The sequence below is a fragment of the Gadus morhua genome, chromosome 3, assembly GCF_902167405.1.
Source record: "Gadus morhua chromosome 3, gadMor3.0, whole genome shotgun sequence".
Classification (NCBI taxonomy): domain Eukaryota; kingdom Metazoa; phylum Chordata; class Actinopteri; order Gadiformes; family Gadidae; genus Gadus; species Gadus morhua.
The window spans coordinates 11,701,625-11,721,484 of record NC_044050.1 but is presented as its reverse complement, the minus strand read 5'-3'; the positions used below and the strand labels follow the sequence as shown (position 1 = coordinate 11,721,484).

Genomic DNA, 19,860 nt, shown 5'->3' with positions numbered 1-19,860 from the left:
CAGCGACACACGAAAGGAGACCTGCGAGTAGAGCTAACAAATCACACCCAGAATTGAAGAAACGTTTTTGTTTATTCGACTGATGCTGTAATACTGGGACACATTATTATGGATTTTTGTAAACGTTCATCTTCGTGTCCCAGTTTATTAAACTCTCAGAATTCTTCAGCTGTAATGGTTCAGTTATTTTATTGGTTCAGTTATCAAAGGCTAGACAAAGAACAAGACACACACACACACACACACACACACACATACACTCACACTTATACTCACACAACTGCAGACGCACACACAACTGTTTTCACATGCACAAGAACACAAACACACACCTGGGCTCACACACACACACACACACATATCTAAAATACGCTCCAATGATATTCGAATATAAAACATTTGCTGCTTCTCTGCAAAATATACTAAGAAAAACAAATTAGCGTTAGACCTGCTCATGCATCGCTCAATAGAGGTAAATATTAATTACTATTTGGTATTGAATGCAAATCAGGTGAAATTAGATATTTAAATGAGCCAATGCCAAACTGCAGCCTCCACCTTCGTTTATCCCAGGGGAGTGAGGAAGGCTTTCAGCCACAGATGGCTAAGAACAAACAAACAAAACACAGGAGTAAAACTTTATAAGACAATGTGTTATGTAGGTCTCATTCGTAACCAGTGATGAACTCACACCCTCCCCCCACTGTGTCTACCAAACAGTCTCGTTCTGATTTCAAGTCGACCAACGCATTGAAAGACCACCCCTGTAATGGCCGTAAGACTTAAACAAGGCTTCATTCCAAACTAATTAAAGGGGTAGTGAGCCCCAAATCGTTGGTCTTTTGTTTTAAACCAGGAATATGTCTTCTTTAACATCGTCATACATGCCTTTTATCTCTTGATTAATCAATCTTGAGGATTTATTTACAGTGGGGTATATAGGCCTCTTTTTTCGCCCACACTTTTTTCATCAGTAGCTTGGGAGCCAATGTTTTATTTGTTCCAACGAAAGTTTCTTGACCCACTATCATTCAGCCTGATCTCCCAGCAGACCAGGGCCTGGCTCGGGCCGTCACAACCGTTTATCTGACGTGGGCCGGGTTTTATACAATGACTGTAGAGAATGACCTGTACTGTAGCGAGGCAGGCTCTCATCATCCCCCCCTCTCAGCTCCCCACACCACTCTCTGATTCAATGTTCAATTAATCATCAATTCTTTCTGGTTGGAAGAGATTTCATTCTTCGTCTCTTCTGTGTGTACACGCATGTACATGCACTCACGCACACTCTGACCTTTGAAGTCTGAAATTGTCTGAACAAACAGATACATCGGTTCATTACTTGCAGAAGGCGATAGACAGCACCAGGGAAAAGAAGGGAGGTAGTGAAGGATATAATTACTATTATATCATTTCCTACAAGACCGTATTGCAGCGATGGGACTATACGGCACTTATAGGTGTTAAAACGACATAGAAAATCACCCCCGTCAAAATAATTTACATACACCTTCTCATGTGAGTGGATTTCCTGGACTGGTGTAGCAGCAGTTCAGAGCTATTCCATTGTCAAGTGGCACTGCTTCTACGCTGCAGAATGAAAACAAACAAATTAATACAGGAACAGAAAATAACTATGAAAAGATTGCCAAAGTTGGCAGACATAGACCAGAGACCATGGGCTTTTGTGAACAGATGTTTTCAGTTGTTTTTCAAAAAAATTCCAAATGCGCAACTTAGCAGAACTTTGCCAGTATAGATCCAGAGGGTAGGAAATCCTTGTATAAATGCTTGAAATGCTTGTATAAATGTTCAATGATGTTGGGAAAATTATGTTTCCCCATGATCCCCAATTACTGCCGGCTGAGAGGAAAAACAGTGAGGTATGGCATCGCAGTGAATAATAAAATAATTTGTCCTGCAGAAAAGATGGTTGAGTAGTTCATATTTATAAATGTCTCTAATTTCTGAAAGCAATTATTTAACTTTTATATGAAGCCATTGAAATTAGCCAAAGGTTAGGGCAATATATTAATAATTTGCCCTGGTCACTGTTTCAGAGAACAGCTCAAAGGAAGTAGCGGTTTACCTAATGCACAAGCATGGCTGGTAGGGCAGATACATGTGTAGGAGGCAGACAGTGGATTCAACATAATGATGGCATCTGAACTCTGTTGAGTACAGAAATCTTGCTGGGTATACAAGGTGACCTCCCACTGAGGATTAGTCCTTTCTCTTGAAAAGTGAATATCTGAAACCCCTTTAACTCAAAATCTAGTAGCAGATTTGTAAGGCAATATTAGACTTTGAAAGGAAGAGAGAAAACATTTCTCATATTTATTTTATAAATTAAAATGTCCAAATGCCACGGATAGAAATGATACCATAAACCCTGCCTGGGAGAGCTGGATTACAAGACCAGAATAAAGATTTCACACAAAAATCGCTCCTGGTCCCAAAACTCAACCCCCATCCAACACTGTAGGCAGGCCATGATTTTTTGTTTCTTCGTTGGCTTATGACTGTTTGCTACTTAGAGTAATTGTTTCCCTATTTATTCCACAGATTTCCATTTGTCTTAATTGTAAAAAGAATACATAATTAGACCAAGCTTTATTTATGTGAAGATATAGCATCAGTTAACTGTTACGAAGGAGATCTGGTGTCCATTCCACACATAACACAGATAATATACATAACGTCACAACACAGTAGACTCAACACTCCACCTAGAAGTGAACCATCAGACATTTGTCTCCCAAACATTTCACAAATGTGCCCTTCAGTTTGTGTCTGTATATCTGTGCGTGTGCGTGTGCGGCCCACTAGCAGAGTTCTTTTAGAGTGCGAATGAGGTCCGCTCTAGTTCAGCAGGGCGGGGGTGGGGCGAAGGGAAGGTGGCGCGGCCACGTTCACGCAATCCTCCGCCATCTCGAACAGGAAGTAGTGGGGCCCGCTGCGCCGCGCCATCTGGGCGGCCGTCTCCCCGTTGCCGCTGCGGAGCTCCGGCCGCAGGCGGCGCTGGGCCAGCAGCAGCTCCAGCGTGCGGGCCGAGTCCACGGGGGGCTGGCTGACGTGGGCGGCCGCCAGGTGCAGCGGGGTCAGCCCCCCCGCCGTGCGCGCGTTGACGTCGGCGCCCGCGCCCCGGAGCAGCAGGGTTGCCACGGCGACGCAGCCCCAGCGGCAGGCGCTGTGCAGCGGCGTCCAGCCGTCGGCCGTGCGGCCTTCCACCTCTGCCCCCGCGGCCAGCAGGGCGGCGGCGGCCTCCACGTGGCCCCCGTACGCCGCGCGGTGCAGCGGCGTGTAGCCGTCGGCGTCACGGCAACGTACCAGCGACGGGTCGGCGGCAAGGAGGGAGCGGAGGGTCGAAAGCTGGCGGGGAGAGAAAGAGTGGGAGGGGGAGAGAGAGCGGAGGAAGGATGGAGTCAGGGAGGGGTGGAGGAGGGAGAGAGAGAGCGAGAAGGGGTGGGGGAGGAAGGGAGGAAGAGAGGGAGAAGAGGGGGGGAGAGAGAGAGAGAGAGGAGGGGTCGGATAGAGAGAAGGGAGGAAGAGAGGGAGGAGGGAGGAAGAGAGGGAGGAGGGAGGAAGAGAGGGAGGGAAGGGGGAAGAGGAGAGAGAGAAGGGAGTACGAGAGCGAGAGGTGGAGGAAAAAGACAGAGGAGGGAGAAAGAGAGAGAGAGGAACGGGGATGGAGAGAGAGAGGAGGCAATAAGAGAGAGCGTGAGATGCAGTGTAGAACCATGGGCATCGAACACAAGTCTCTATCCTGAACTGCAGAGATCAGTCTGTTGCACCATTTACTCATACACCTGACAAATGTGTAACATTACACTTGACTTGTTTTATAGAATGTGGGTATCATCGAGTATTGTATGTAACCTAGAAATGTATGTGATGTGATGTGTACACAACCCCAATTTGGGTTTATTTGTCATTGACCCAGGCACACATACACACGCACACAAACACCCATGCAGGCACCTGGCACACATTTTTTATGTCCTTGAAACCAATGTTAAAATGTCATGCTCATGATGCTTAATGAAACACAAATATTAGAAGGGGAAATATAAATAATCCCTCTCTCTGGACTTTTTCACCTCAATCGTTATTCATATTATGCTTACTGCTAAATACAATTCATTAAATTAAATAGAAATATCCCAACCCTGCAGTCAACATGATGAGAAGGTCCTGATTTAAAATATATAGGCTGGAGGCCATGGCTGCATAACTGATCACTAATAAACATCTTAATGTGGAGTGTATGCCTGGGGTTATGGCTCTCGTTTACACCTGTAACCTCTCATTATTTGGAACCTAGAGAAAGTTTTGCACAGTGCGGTTTTAAATATAGAGTCATCGTTCTTCAAACCTCATCATGCGAGTCGCTCAACGCCGTCAGCTTAATAAAAGGGGGGGGGGGGGGGGGGGCGAAAAAATAGCTTTTGGGAAACTATATTGTGCATATTATAAGAACCATTTCACATGCTTATATTACATTTTATAACATTTATTTTTTTTAAACGAGGCTATAAAGCCTTTTGTGATCATTGCTGTTGGCCCTCCTGTACGATTGTGTTCATAACCTCACCAGTTGAACCGGTAGGTGACTGTGTTCTGTATATCACCAGTTGAACTGTTAGGTGACTGTGTTCTGTGTCTCACCAGTTGAACTGGGAGGTGAATGTGTTCTGAACCTCACCAGTTGAACTGGTATGTAAATGCGTTTGCACCTCACCAGTTGAACTTGTAGGAGAATGTGTTCTGAACCTCAGCAGCTGAAAGTAGATCGATACTAATGACAAAGGCAATTTCAGAAGACATTGTGTGTTACCGGCTGTGAAGGCCTAGGCTGGCACTTAATTGCTGGTTTTAAAAGGACACTGTGTAGCGTTTTAAGTAATGTATTAGCTCAAATCAATCAACTAATCTGAATTTCTTATCTGTATTTACATTGAACGGGTAAGTCCTAAGAAGGCTTCAATCTATGAAAAACTATAACAGCTGAGAGGGACATAAGGCACTACGTTGTACTAGCTATTAAGGCTGATCGCGTTTCCGCTCAAAGCAAGCGTAACTGAAACCTAGAATGAGCTCAGCGAGACGGGCTTGTCACTGCCCCGGACAATTTCTGCATTGCACTTTCGTTCATAATACAAGATCATACTTAAATCACGCCTCAGGAGAAGGAATCCTCGTTACCAAAAAAACGAAAAAGGGAATTAAAAAGGCAACGTGACCGGCGAATTCAAAAAAAGTGTCATGTTGTCATTGAATCTTGGCCCATACCGCCTACCATAGTTGAAACCAGAATCCAACGCAAATTTGATCAAGTGAGGTGCTCCAGAGCACTATTAGTTTGATTGAAAAACACAATTGTACCACAAGATGGGAGACATTTCTACACAGTGTCTCTTTAAACGATTTTTAACTATTCAAGGGTTGAATGGAGTTCGAACAGAGTTCAAAAAGAGTTCATACAGAGTTAAAGAGTTGAAAGTATGAATGGAAAGGTTCAGCTTTCATTAAAGCCACCTTTGACTCGAGCGAGGTGACGTGACCACACCATAAGCAGAGGTGCATTCAGAATCGGCGAACATAGGCGAACGTTCGCAGCGAGCGCGTTAACTTTAAACAATAGAATTTGAACGATTTTTAGACACTGTTCTAAATGTTTTTTTTAAACAGTAAACAAACTGTAAACAAACAAATGGCGACAAGAAAGGCCATTGTATTAGCTGCAACCTCCATGATAATTGACGAGTTTACAGAAAAAGGTCTAGAAGTTGTCGATCTCGTAGAAAGTATAATGCAGGCAAGTAATTCGGATGATTCAAGAATAGAGGGCTATGTCACCGAAGTTGTGCCCACTTAATGCGTTGTCACGTTCAGATTTCATTTAAGGATGCACGTCTATCTGATTCAGATTGACGTGGACTGCGACATGGAGGAGAAAGGGAGAGAGCAACAATCCGTTTCTCCTACATGTCGTGGTTCAATCTGGATCAACCGAACACGCTGGGGTTGATAAGTTACCGGACTACTTGCGGAGTGGAACGAAAGACGTGAATCAGAGGCAAAAACTTGACTTTCTTTTACAGCGGTCATTATATGCTTAACAACGGTCATTATTAAAAAATAATTCACCGCCAGAGGTCGGAAAGTCCCATGCAAGTGAATGGAGCGTTCCACAGCATTGAGAAGAGCCGTGTAATAAATTCGATTATTTAGACATAGAGCTCCAGGACTCCCGCCGGAGCACCCAGAGGGTTAATATTTAAAATATTTAAAGAACATGGCCAAAAGATGTTTGGGCCTCCGTATGAATGAATGAATCTGAGCCATTGCGATACATCCACTGTAAACACAAGTGCATGGTGCCATGGCAGTAAGCTAGTCAGGGCCCCATCCCCACCCTCCACCTTGACCCGCCCCTCTCCTCCTCATTAGCATTTAAAGATACAGGGACAGAAACAACATGTTTGTGGAAAGCCCATTGTGGGACTGGCTCGTAGTGGCTGTAATTCGGCACCCATGCTGAATTTCTTTAATGACTTCAAATACTGTATTAGGGGCCCACTAACACCTATATAAAAGCATACATAAAGTAGCATGCCATGGGAACTTTTAGTCAGAAAAAGTTGGAAGTCTCAGTTGAGTATTTTAAAAAGTATATTGTATTTCAATAAGAATAGTAGTAGCCGTCCATTCCAATACAAGCTGAAAGGCTGATGCTTATGACTGCTGTGTCAGAGCTGTGCTGTGTCTGGGTATGTAATAGGTCTCTACGTCAGTGATTCTCCAACTTTTCTGTCTCACGGAACCCCTAAATAAATAACTCTCCATCCACGGTACCCCTATTTGTACTTTTTACTCTCAACCTAATTTGTGCCATTATTGTACTTCATGCCATTTTATTTAACCTTGAGATATGGTGGATAGGCCATAACTGCTTTTATTTATGACGTTTTTCTCATATTAGTTTTATTCAAATGAGCCACTCTTTTTAATTCAACTCATTTAACAGAACTTTCGAAAAACCAGAGAACAGAATATGAACCTAAATATACTAAAGGGCATAAAACGTCTGACCCTCACACACAACTTTATCAAAGCCAAAAATATACCTATTTAGGCCTCCCACAATGGTAATAATACATCATCAAGAATTTCGAAAAATAAACTTTGGGAAATTGGCAGGCAGTAACAAAAAATATCAGGAACAAACCTTCAACATAAATTTCACAAAAATATAATAACTTCTTGTCTGCACGACTTGGATTGGACCTGTAAAAATATGCGTGATTACCACTTAAAGTCTCAAGCCCATGTGAAGAACAAGGAATAGCTCCGTGTTACCAGAGCATGCTTCCTGAATCCACCAAAACTCGTGCAAGCAATCCACAAATCAAGACGAGAATCTATTCAGGCCTTAGAAAAAGAGGAAAGCTTGTTTCTGGTAGAGCATTGCGAACAGGGAGCGTTGGGCAAAAATGAGAGCAGTCTCCGACAAACTCACCCGCCCGTGTGTTCGACCAACAGATAAGCTGGAAACGATATTAGGCATTAAAATGTGCCTTGATAACATATGTAAGGGATAACGCCCGACAAGGTCTCCATCATGAGGAATTAATGGATGACACGGAGGCCTTAGAACTGCCCGACGCGCAGCGGAGGACCATATCCCCCCGCAAAGTGAATTAATTCCTGATTATGAACAACACGAAGGGCATTATCACACTTATACCATGGTCTCTTGCCAAAGAAAATAAATTAAGACTTTTCATTTATATTTTCATGCGTTTTACAATACAAATATAAAGTTAATCAGAAGCCATATCTTATGCAACGGAAAAGTTGTTCACTCCTCCAGTAATAGGACAGACCTTAGCTACGACTTGGCAAAGGGAGGTACTCTAAAAAATCGGGGAGTGAGTATATTGCTCGTTCCCAGAGTGGCTCGCTGAGCATATTCAAATTATGCCCTCGAGAGAACTCTTGATTTCCCATGTAGTATCGGCTCCAAATATCGGCTCAAGAAAATCGGTGTCAGCGTATCGGTCATCGGATAAGGCTGATGAAAGAAAATCAGTATCGGTGCTAAAAAATCCATATCGTTCGATCCCTAAAACTAATATCTGCCAATAATGATCGGAGGCCGATAGATCGGAGCATCCCTCAAACAGACTGTTCGTAGAGATGTTGGTCCATGGACATTCCTGGTGTAGGATTTGTGTTTTTCTGTTGTTTTTCGAATTTGAGAAAAGCACAAGCACCTTTTCCTGTTAACAGTGCTACAGAGATACTGCAGACGCATATGAAGCAGTACTCTCGCATGTTACAAACTAGCTGAGCGTGACCGTTCCCATTCAAAAGAAAAGAAAACACACACTCACCCGGTTCTTCTCCGCTGCCCAGAGCATGAGCTCCTCAGGGCGGTCCTGGAGCGAATTCTCCTTCTGACAGAGCCACTGCTCAGTCTCCTCCTCCTCCTCCTCTTCCTCCTCCTCCTCCTCTTCCTCCCCGGCGACACCCTCCCCGGTCCAGAGGCTGCTGGCCCCGCGGGGGATCAGGTGTCCATGGGTCTTCAGAAGCTCCAGCTGGTTGAAGTCCTCGGGGAAGTCCATTCCGGCTGCGTTTCTGCGTTATAACCCTATAGATGGGTGGAGGAGTTATGCAAATTGCACACACACACACGCACACACACACACACACAAAAATACATTCGTTATTTAAAAAGAGGACCATGAAGTAAATAATGAGGTGGGCAAGTGACCTAAGCTGTAGGCTTAGCTCAGGAGGTAGAGCGGGTTGCGTTGAAACTAGAAGGTTGCTAGTTTGTTCCCTTGCACCTCCTAGCTGAGTGTCAAGGTGTCCCTAAGCAAGACACGCAACGCTTCAACGCTTCAACGCGTGTAACGCGCCTAGACCAATGGTTCCCTATGCAAAAATGACGATTTTCAACGCCCCTAACGCGAGTAACGCGGTTGGTGTGGCCGTACCTTAACAGTAACTGTTCCTGACAAGCTGGCTGTTTCCATGCATGGTTGATTCCTCAATTGGTGTGTGAATGTGTGTATGAAATGTATGATCACCTGGGACATCTCTTCTGGGCGCTTATTTGATTTATAAGAGGTCTTAGAAATAAGAGGGGCAAACATCGTCCTTATTTTCTTAGCAAGCTGAAAATTGTTCACGTTGATTACCACACTCTCTCAAAGCTTTTATTGAGGGCATCCTTTGTTTGTTTTTACATATGCTGGAATGGACATTCGAAATATCCTAACAAGAGCAAATTCGGAAAAATTGGAAAGACCTTTGGGATAATCCCTGGGGAAGCAGCAGCAGCTGCCCTGTAACACCTGTTTGACCGTGTTGACTAAAGGCCGATTTATGCTCAGTTACGTAAGCGTAAGCGCAAGCGCAAGAGGCCCTTGCGCGCCCTTGCGCACCCCTTGCGCGACTTCTCACGTCTTGTGTGCGTCGGGCGATTTTTCTAGACTTGCGTCATTTTTTACGTAAGCTTTTACGCGAGCCGCGCAGCCTGCAAGGCTGTGATTGGTCTGCTGGTCTGGTTACTACTTCCTGTCTGGAGTATCACATTTCCTGTTTTCATACCGCCATTTTTAAAAGCCAGAAGGCAAGGACGACCCGGCAGGCTCATATACAAAAGCATTAACGTGAAGTGAAGTTAACTTTTCTGCCAACACATTATGTCGTTTTAAAATGTAGAGAGATATGCCCATTTATACAACCCCAATGATCAACAACTTCATCACCCCTGTTCCTCGGTCTGTTGCCATCATTCACTGTGTATGGGGAGAACACGATCTGGCACATAAACAAACCAACAACTCCCACAGACAAAGACGTCATTCTCGAGGTCGTCTTCAACGAAAAACTTTACTCCACATATTACTCCACCTACTGTTCTGGCGGTAAATTGCTTGGCAACACTCGCAACCTAAAAGGGAGCATGAATTGCTTTGAGTAAATTTTGCGCAACAACGTAACACCAACGCTGAAGCATGCAGCCGCCTTAAGGGCCGTTACATAGTCGACGCATCGCTACGCGTACGCGTCCAGAAGGCTACGCGGCGCGACGCTTTGGCCGCCATTAAGGGCGGTTACATAGTCGACGCGAGAAACGCGCGTAAACGACGCGAGTGACGCGCTTCCTTTCATAGTCTACGCAGCATACGCGAACGTCGCGTATGACGTTGGTGTATTACAGGACATGCAATACACCACTCACGCCATGGGTGGCAGCAGAGTCACCGGTGTTTTCGCGGGTGACGTTCCAGGTGAAGTTCCGATCAAAGTGGCTACGGAAGAAGAGTGATGAAGCGCAGAGATAGGGTCCACACGAGATCAGGATGGGGAATTTGTTTCTCTGGTGCTTCCAATGCGAAGCATGGACGAGGAGAGGCATTTCCAGTATTTTCGGATGTCGGCGCCAAAGTTTGATGATCTCCTTTCGCGAGTCATCCGATATCTTCCCGACTCTCACCAAAACCGGCCCTTGTGAGGGAGCAGCTGGCAGATTATTATTGTCAGATGCTGGCGTGTTTCCCCACCAGTACAATGTGCTACGATTGGGTATGCGCACTGACCAATAAATGTATATACATTGGTCACTTGGAAACATGACTTTTGATTCATTAGTTATCATGTTACACAAGTTACCTAATTTGGTTTACCTCAAACTCATTAATTCATATCCATATAAAATATTTATACAACGAGCTATTGCCTTGACAGATGAATGAATTATTTAAGTGTAGGCCTATAGCCAAAGCTATAGCGCATAATGTCCACAGAAATTATATGGTAGGCAACATTATTAGAGAAAAGGGGTTTATTTATCAAATACAGAAAATAGTCCCACCATACACGCACACATTTTTCATTCACTACACACTCACGCTTTCAAATTTCATTCACTCAAAGAGGCTACTGAACTTATGTTTCACACAGAACATGAACACTTATGTTTCACATAGAACGTGAACACAAAACATTACGGAATTAATTCAAATAGGCTAACACTAAAACAAATAAGGCCAGTAATAGAACGAATATCGGGTGACAAGAAGATCATTAAAATGGCTCACAATCCCGCATCAGCTGTTTGATGTCGCGCATCAAAATAGCATTTTGCCCCTGTGGAAGGGTTCGCATAAATTGGCACAGATAATTAGTAAAAGAGACGTCAAGTAATTCTTATCACGTTCCCGCATCCTCTCATATGTTCTTCTGTAAATATAACCTATAGTGGGAATAATGTAAGATATTTGCAGTATCGCCCCCACCGACAACGCATGGTATTGCATGGATCCGCGCGTCACGTATGAAGAATTTGGAAGACGCGTTTTGCTACGCGTCGACCCATAATGGCGGCCGAAGCGTCGCGTCGCGTAGCCTTTTGGACGCGTATGCGTAGCGATGCGTCGACTATGTAAGGGCCCTGACCCTACATGCCCACTACCTCCGTCAGTCAACGGACGTGGGAAGGCGTGGCTGACTGATGGGGGAGTAGTCTTTGCAGATGCATCCGTCAGCCAATCAAATTGCTTCGCCGGGTTCTTCCCGCTTCTTCCTGCTTGTTGCGATGCAAGATGATCCGCTTTCCCGCTTTCCAGTATCGTCAGAGCCCGAGTCGCGTCACAGGGCTTAAATTTGCATACACGATCTGATTGGATGACGGATCCGTCGCTGCCGAAAAAGTTGAACATTTTTCAACTTTTTGACTGAGCCGAAGGCTCCAACGGAACGGACGGATCCACAATGCATTGCGTGTCCGTCCCCATTCAAAGTCAATGGAGATCAGTCAACTGACGGAGGTAGTGGGCACGGGGCGTAACCCTACATGCCCACTACCTCCGTCCGTTGACTGATGTGGGAAGGCGTGGCTGACTGATGGGGGAGTAGTCTTTGCAGAGGCATCCGTCAGCCAATCAAATTGCTTCGCCGGGTTCTTCCCGCTACTTCCTGCTTGTTGCGATGCAAGATGACCCGCTTTCCCGCTTTCCAGTATCGTCAGAGCCCGAGTCGCGTCACAGTGCTTAAATTTGCATACGCGATCTGATTGGATGACGGATCCGTCGCTGCCGAAAAAGTTGAACATTTTTCAACTTTTTGACTGAGCCATGACTGAGCCGACGGCTCCAACGGAACGGACGGATCCACAATGCATTGCGCGTCCGTCCCCATTGAAAGTCAATGGGGATCAGTCGACAGACGCATGTAGTGGGCACGGGGCGTAACCCTACATGCCCTCTACATGCGTCCGTTGACTGATGTGGGAAGGCGTGGCTGACTGATGGGGGAGTAGTCTTTGCAGAGGCATCCGTCAGCCAATCAAATCGCTTCGCCGGGTTCTTCCCGCTGCTTCCTGCTTGTTGCGAGGCAAGATGACCCGCTTTCCTGCTTTCCAGTATCGTCAGAGCCCGAGTCGCGTCACAGTGCTTACATTTGCATACACGATCTGATTGGATGACGGATCCGTCGCTGCCGAAAAAGTTGAACATTTTTCAACTTTTTGACTGAGCCATGACTGAGCCGACGGCTCCAACGGAACGGACGGATCCACAATGCATTGCGCGTCTTTCCCCATTGAAAGTCAATGGGGATCAGTCGACGGACGCATGTATTGGGCACGGGGCATAAGGCCTTCACAGACCGGCGCCCAGCGGCGCGGCGCGCATTTTACGTGCGTCAAAAGCACGCCCCTAGCACCAACAGGAGGCGGCGCGACGGCCGCGCTGCAGTATAAAATCAGGAAGTCACCTGTCAATCAACCGCAGCAAAGAGACGGAATGCAATGGGTGAGTAGCCTATTGTAGCCTAGTTTATTCATTTTCCATCTTTTTGGCTGAATAATTTGAAAAATGTATAATCTGCGCAGTGAAAGTATGTTTTCAAGCATCAGATCAACTCAGTTTGTAGGGCACTTTATCGTTTTATTTACTGTCATTTCTTATTTATTTTATATTTTGCAATTATTCATCTACTGCATCAACAATCTCAATAACTGCAGGACCTTCTATTAAGCCTTTTTAGTATATAGTGCAGTCACCTTTTAAGGCCAATTGTTATTGTGAGTATTTATTGTATTGAGCTCCTGGATGGCTTTATTGATCCCCATTGGGACCAATACAGTATCTATCTATCTATCTATCCATCTATATAGCCTTAACATAGCCACACATTTACATGTATGCAGCCAGTAGCTATCCATTTTAATTGAGCAAGCTCTTTTACATTTTATTGAGGTTTTTTTATTTCAACAGAACAAATAACTGTTGCCAGACAGAGGGGGGCTGCCCTTCTTTTCCTGCGCTGTAGGCGGGCAAGGAGAAGACGAAGGGTTTGGGTGCATCCCATCAATGAACGGAGACAAGAACAGGGGGTATGCCACAATCTGGTCCAGGAGCTCCGTGCAGATCCTGAGAGGCACGCCAATATTTCAATTCGCCACTTAGTGTGCAAAGGCAGAACCATATGGTGCAGCCTATATGATGACCTATAATCTAGTTATTATCCCTCTCTGGTATACTCTTTTGCATATATATACTTTTTTTTTATCCCTCGGGATAAATACAGTGATGTTATTGCTGTGCTGGATTCAGTAGCCAGTGTATTTTATTTGAGTGCTCGAGACACTTAGGGCCCTATCTTGCATCCGGCGCAAGTGACTAATGCCGCTTTTCCACCGCACATGTAGCTCGACTCGACACGACACGACTCGACACGACTCGACACGGTAGCAGCGCGGGTCCTTTTCCACCGCAAATAGTACCTCCGGGACGTGGGCGGGGTCGGCTGCGCGAAAGGGCCGTGACGTATTTTTGTATGCGACGCAAACAACACCTACGTAACCCACACATGGACAGAACCCACATAACAACAATGGAGAACATCGATGCGATGGTATTCGTGTTCGTATTATTAGCTGGCATGTTGAAGAAGTGGAATATGTTGGCTGCGGCGCTGCTATGGCTGTTACCAGCATGGTTGCCATGTCGCTCTCGTGACTTCGTCACACTCTCTGGCCAATCAGTGGCCGGCCGTCTGCCGACGTCACCTTTTAGCATCGGCTCAGCCGCTTGGAACCTAGAGCGAGGCGGTATTAGAAAAAGCAGCCACTTCAGGTACCAGATACCATGTTTTCGCGGTGGAAACGCAAAAAAGGCGAGCTGAGTCGAGTCGTGTCGAGCTGGTACCATGCAGTGGAAAAGCGGCATTAGTCACTGGCGCATGTGTCGTTGCTAGTTTACAACTGGCGCAGAGCGCTCTTTTGCCACTTGCGCCACTCGCCGGTAAATTAGGGAATGATCTTGCGCCCCAAGGGGCGGTTCGGCGGAAGGAGGAGGCGTGTTCTGGCGCAAACGGTATTTTGACGTTTCTGAAAACCATTGCGCTACTGACCAGGAAATACCTGGTTTAAAGTCAGTGGCGCGTTGTTCAGACGCTATTTTAAGGGCGCATGCCTACATGCGCATGCATGCATACGGATTGCTTGTGCACCTCGCGCATACACTTTGCTTCTCTCATCTACCTAGCCGCACATTCTTGGTAAATTATTTGGGAAAGAACAGCTGATGCAGCGGTAATAAGTTGTACTTTTAAATCAATGCATCTGCAAACACCGTACAGCAAACACATATTTTCTTGACACAGACATCGTGTAGGCCTACATGCCCATAACTTTTAGGTTTGATGAGTAGGCCTATTTGATCGTGAAAAACATTGTTTTACCGCGAGTGAGTGTTAAAAAGAATGAATGAATGCGGGCGCGCGTGTGTGCTCTGTTTAAACACACGCAAACTAAACACTCTCATCATCATCTCATCTTCGTTCGCTTATCCGGGGTCGGGTCGCGGGGGGAGCAGCTCAAGCAGGGGGCCCCAGACTTCCCTCTCCCGGGCCACATTGACCAGCTCTGACGGGGGGATCCCGAGGCGTTCCCAGGCCAGTGTTGAGATATAATCTCTCCACCTAGTCCTGGGTCTTCCCCGAGGTCTCCTCCCCACTGGACGTGCCTGAAACACCTCCCAAGGGAGGCGCCCAGTGGGCATCGTTACCAGATGCCCGAACCACCTCAGCTGACTCCTTTCTAAGTAAAGGAGCAGCGGCTCTAATCTGAGTTCCTCACGGATGGCTGAGCTTCTCACCCTATCCCTAAGGGAGACGCCAGCCACCCTTCTGAGAAAACTCATCTCGGCCGCTTGTACCCGTGATCTCGTCCTTTCGGTCATCACCCAACCCTCATGACCATAGGTGAGGATAGGAACGAAGATCGACCGGTAGATCGAGAGCTTTGCCTTGCGGCTCAGCTCTCTTTTCGTAACAACGGTGCGGTAAAGCGAACGCAATACCGCCCCCGCTGCTCCGATTCTCCGGCCAATCTCACGCTCCATAGTACCCTCACTCGCGAACAAGACCCCGAGATACTTGAACTCCTTCACTTGGGCAAACTAAACACGTAACGCATAATACAATCAATGGCAACCAATGTCTATTACCGGGGGGACACATGCATATTAGGATAGCATACAATACTGATAAGAAACAATGTTTATAATGTATTGCGTATATCATTAAATAGAACCACAGTTACCGCATATCATATGTTATAGCCTATCATACGTTTTCTTTGCCGACATTTATTTGAGGACTCAGTATTTCTGAAGTTGTGGAAGAAACCCCCTTATTCCATGTGTGAATTAGGCCATATTATTTGGCAATATACTAAGCCATTTGCAGTTTGAAATTCATGTGCATCTGTCTCATCGGAGACTGCAGACGCGCTGTCTAAATATCAACTCGTCCGATTCAAATGCGCTCATGGCTCTTAAAGGGGATGGTAGCTGGCACTCTCATTGGTTTGTTGCACGTTACGCCCAAACCACACCTACGGGTAATTAGGCTGCTTCAGACCAACCCCTTTGACACTTGCGCCGCGGCGCAAGCGTCATTTATCCGCCTGTAAAATAGCGATAGTGCCGTAGAACCGCCCACAAAGCTACTTGCGCTTCGCGCTTTCCCACTTGCGTTTCAGACCGTTAAAATAGGGCCCTTAATGTTATTTTTCCTTAAATCCAGAGACAGTTAATACATGATCATTATCTATTTTATTGTATGAGAATGTTTCTGTGTGAAGCACTTTGAGTCTGCTTCATGCTTGAAAAGTGATATATAAATGAAGCTGCCTTGCCTTAAATAAAAATATATATATTACAAGCAGGGCTCTCGCCCATTTCACTCGCATTTGCGAGTGAATATTTCGGCATGCAAATGAGAAAAACAAAACAGGAGCACGCGTGCGAGTGACTTCTCCACAGCGCACTATACTGTGCGTTCATACCAAACACGAAGGGGCGAAACGATTCCATACAAAGCAGCGATACCATTTGCAGCGCGACACTTTTGCCCGGCACGGGCGAGCGCGTTCACATGGATTTCAGGCGGATTTGCAGCAAGCAACTTTAGCTCGAGTTGAAATATTTAAACTTTGCCGCGACATTCGCCTGATGACAGCCAATCAGCGTTCAACAGCGTGGCCACTGAGTGACGTGCGTAACGTAACAGCCAATCGGTTTTCAACCGGCCAACCGTTCCCTGCAGTGCAATCCGGGGTGAACCGCAGCATGGAGGAGAAAGTGATTGTTGCCGTTTGCGACTCCCCGAGCTCTATATAGAATAGTATATAATATAATATAATTGTATATAATTGTATATATAATATCACGGCCAAAATCTCTGTGCGCCTCCGGATGGCCGTAGCGCGGGGAGCGCTACCCGAGGGTTTAGCGGGGTTTGTTTACCTACGTTGCTATGGTTACCAGTCTTGTGTGTTCCGACGGTTTATTAATAATAATAATACATTTAATTTAGAGGCGCCTTTCAAGACACGCAAGGTCACCTTACAGAGTATAGTCATCATAAATCGTTTAAAAAACAAGACATTGTGGAAAAAATAAATAAATAAATTAAATAAATAAATAAGTAAATAATAATAATAAAAAAGAAAACAAGAAAAAAAAAAAAACTATTAGGTATCTAAATCGCTGTCTGATCAATACTTCATTCACTGCCTCTTCCGTGGTCATTACAATATTATGAATAGACTGCGGGGAGAAAGTTAATGCTGTTAGTTTAGTCGATTAAGTCTACAAATTCATCCCCCGACTGGTTGAAGGATTTCGGGTGGCTAGTTTATGATGCTAAGAACATGAAAATGTTCTGTACATTTTGTAAGGAAGCCCAATCGGCAATGGCAGGCTCCTCTCTGTTTATAACGGGGAACCCTAATCTGAAACGCGATGCAGTGGTGAAACACATCGAGTCCACTATGCATTCTCGCTGTCCCGATTTCTATATAAATCGCACCCAGCCCAATAACCTCTGGTACGGTGGAAGCCGAAATTGGTGCTTTTTTGTGTAAGCTAAATTTAATCTTGTCTATTTATTTGTCTTAATTTTGCTTCAGTAAGTTGGTTCTGTTGGTGTGTGCTATTTCTGCACGCTAATAAATGTTCTAAACAAAAACCTATTGTGCCCCCATTTTTTTTCCTGTGCTCCTAAACTTTTTAACTTAGGGGCACGAGTGCTCCTGAAAAAAAAAGTTAGTGTAGAGCCCTGATTACAAGTAATCTGGTTTCTACCTAACATGGTGTGATTATATGTGACTTGATTTCGTCTATTTCCCTTTATGGTTAATGGTTTGGGTACTTAGTCCACCATTGTTGATTTCTCACCTGAAGAGCCAATCTTCCAGAGCTATGGCTCGCCAGGCAATGTCCTTTTTGGTGTTGTCTTTATAATGACGGGAACTTTGGTCATATAATTCAACATACTTTTCCACCTCGACGACCAGTCTCTCATCGTCCATTCTCTCAGAATAGTTTTCTCATAAACGAAAGAGGGCGACATCCAGTGGTGAGGGGTAGATATAGAGGTGCCTACGGGACCCGGGATGTACAAACCAGCTTTTACAAAGCGCTTTTTCAGGGGCGGCAACGCTAGGGAATAGAACTATTGGCTCAAAGACTAGTTGGGCTAGTACATCCGGAATAACGCCCCGTGCCCACTACCTCCGTCCGTTGCGTGATCCCCATTGACTTTAATGGGGACGGACGCGCAATGCATTGTGGATCCGTCCGTTCCGTTGGAGCCTTCGGCTCAGTCAAGAACTTGAAAAATGTTCAACTTTTTCGGCAGCGACGGATCCGTCATCCAATCAGATCGCGTCTGCAAATTTAAGCACTGTGACGCGACTCGGGCTCTGACGATACTGGAAAGCGGGAAAGCGGGTCATCTTGCATCGCAACAAGCAGGAAGTAGCGGGAAGAACCCGGCGAAGCGATTTGATTGGCTGACGGATGCCTCTGCAAAGACTACTCCCCCATCAGTCAGCAACGCCTTCCCACCTCCGTTGACTGAAGGAGTTAGTGGGCACGGGGCGTAATGGGGGCGGAGTTTTTGACGCGCCGCTGCGGCGCCGGTGTGTGAAGGCCTTTATGCGTCGACGCGCAGCAAAACGCGTCCTCCCATTTTTTGATACGCGACGCTCCGATCCATGCAATACCATGCGTTGTCGGTGGGGGCGATACTGCAAATATTGTAATTATTTCCACTATAGGTTATATTTACAGAAGAACATATGGGAGGATGCGGGAACGTGATAAGAATGACATTCATGTCTCTTTTACTAATTACCTGTGCCAATTTATGCGAACCCTTCCACAGGGTTATGATAAGGATTTCAAGTAATTCTGCAAAAATGGCCAAAAAAGCGAATTCCATACCCAACCTTTAACCAACCCCGTGTTGATTGAACTAATGCATAACCCGTGCGGTGGAACCGACAGCTCTGGTTTAGTAGGCACAGGTTCAATCAACCTAGAGTTCAGCGTTAACTGTGTTTGTTAAACCTCCGTTCGTGGAATACCCCGCAGTACTTTATTGAGGGGGTAGGCTGTGTAAGCAGAGAGGAGCCTTACTCTATGAGTTGCACGACATTTACTGATCAAGGAATGTCAGAATATACATCGAAATAAAGTTTGAAATATCTTAATTTTTGGTTTGCTAACCATAAGTTAGGAAATGGACATTAAATGATACTGTAACGTTACTTCACCCACACGTACGATGCTAGTGTATTGCCTATGTTGTTGCCAAGTCAGCTGCTACCGGTACGCTATTGCAGTCACTACCAGTAAATGCACTATACAAGACTAAGTTAATTGCATAAACAGATGATATTGTAACCAACTACCCAACCAATTTAAACGAATTTACCTGATATTCGATTTCAAAACAAACCACGGTTCCCCTCCGTGGATGACGCTCGCCTTCGCTAGACTGATGGGAAATGTAGTTTGTATTGGGTATGATTCCTGTGGAGAATTCGGTATTCAAACTACAAGACCCTTCGGCATTCATAGCCAGTAAAGCCAGCTAAGGAAACAACAGAGCCCTGTTTCAGGTAGCTGGTTTTGAGGCAACCCCGAGTTTGTTCGCTCTGAGTTAATGGAAACTCTGGGTTTTCCGTTTCAGGTAGCAGGTTCAGCGCAACCGAGAGTTAGTTGCTGCGGCAACATACGCAGTGGGTCTAACGTCTATAAGGCTGAAGTCAGCTCTCCGACAGAAGGAAGTGTTAGAAATGGCATGTCCTTTTCTACGAGAGCCTGCGGACGTAGAGGCTGCGATCCTCAGAGGGAATCTCCGTGAGGAACGATTATTAAGACGCCGGCTGGATATACTTTCTTTTCCTGATAATATTCTTCACGAGCGCTATCGTTTTTCAGCGCAATCTATCATTTATTTACACCACCTTCTCAGCCCCCATGT

At 45.6% G+C, this 19,860-nt stretch overlaps 1 protein-coding gene across 1 annotated transcript; it reads right to left on the bottom strand.

Annotated features, from left to right (window-relative positions):
• Window positions 1–626: 626 nt before the first annotated feature.
• Window positions 627–19,607, bottom strand: ankrd49 (ankyrin repeat domain 49). Its single transcript, XM_030352167.1, has 3 exons — window positions 19,309–19,607; window positions 8,400–8,656; window positions 627–3,372 (listed from the first exon to the last, which is right to left on the bottom strand). Exons 2-3 carry the CDS (start codon window positions 8,628–8,630, stop codon window positions 2,863–2,865), a joined length of 741 nt encoding a protein of 246 aa, XP_030208027.1. The 5' UTR covers window positions 8,631–8,656; window positions 19,309–19,607; the 3' UTR covers window positions 627–2,862.
• Between the last annotated feature and the right edge of the window lie 253 nt (window positions 19,608–19,860).

Bases quoted from the DNA above. Each gene is read 5' to 3' on its own strand.
- ankrd49 (XM_030352167.1), bottom strand. From the start codon at position 8,630: ATGGACTTCCCCGAGGACTTCAACCAGCTGGAGCTTCTGAAGACCCAT. The intron at 3,373-8,399 runs GTGAGTGTGTGT...TCTCCCCGCCAG, and splicing joins GGGCAGCGGAGAAGAACCGG to CTTTCGACCCTCCGCTCCCT.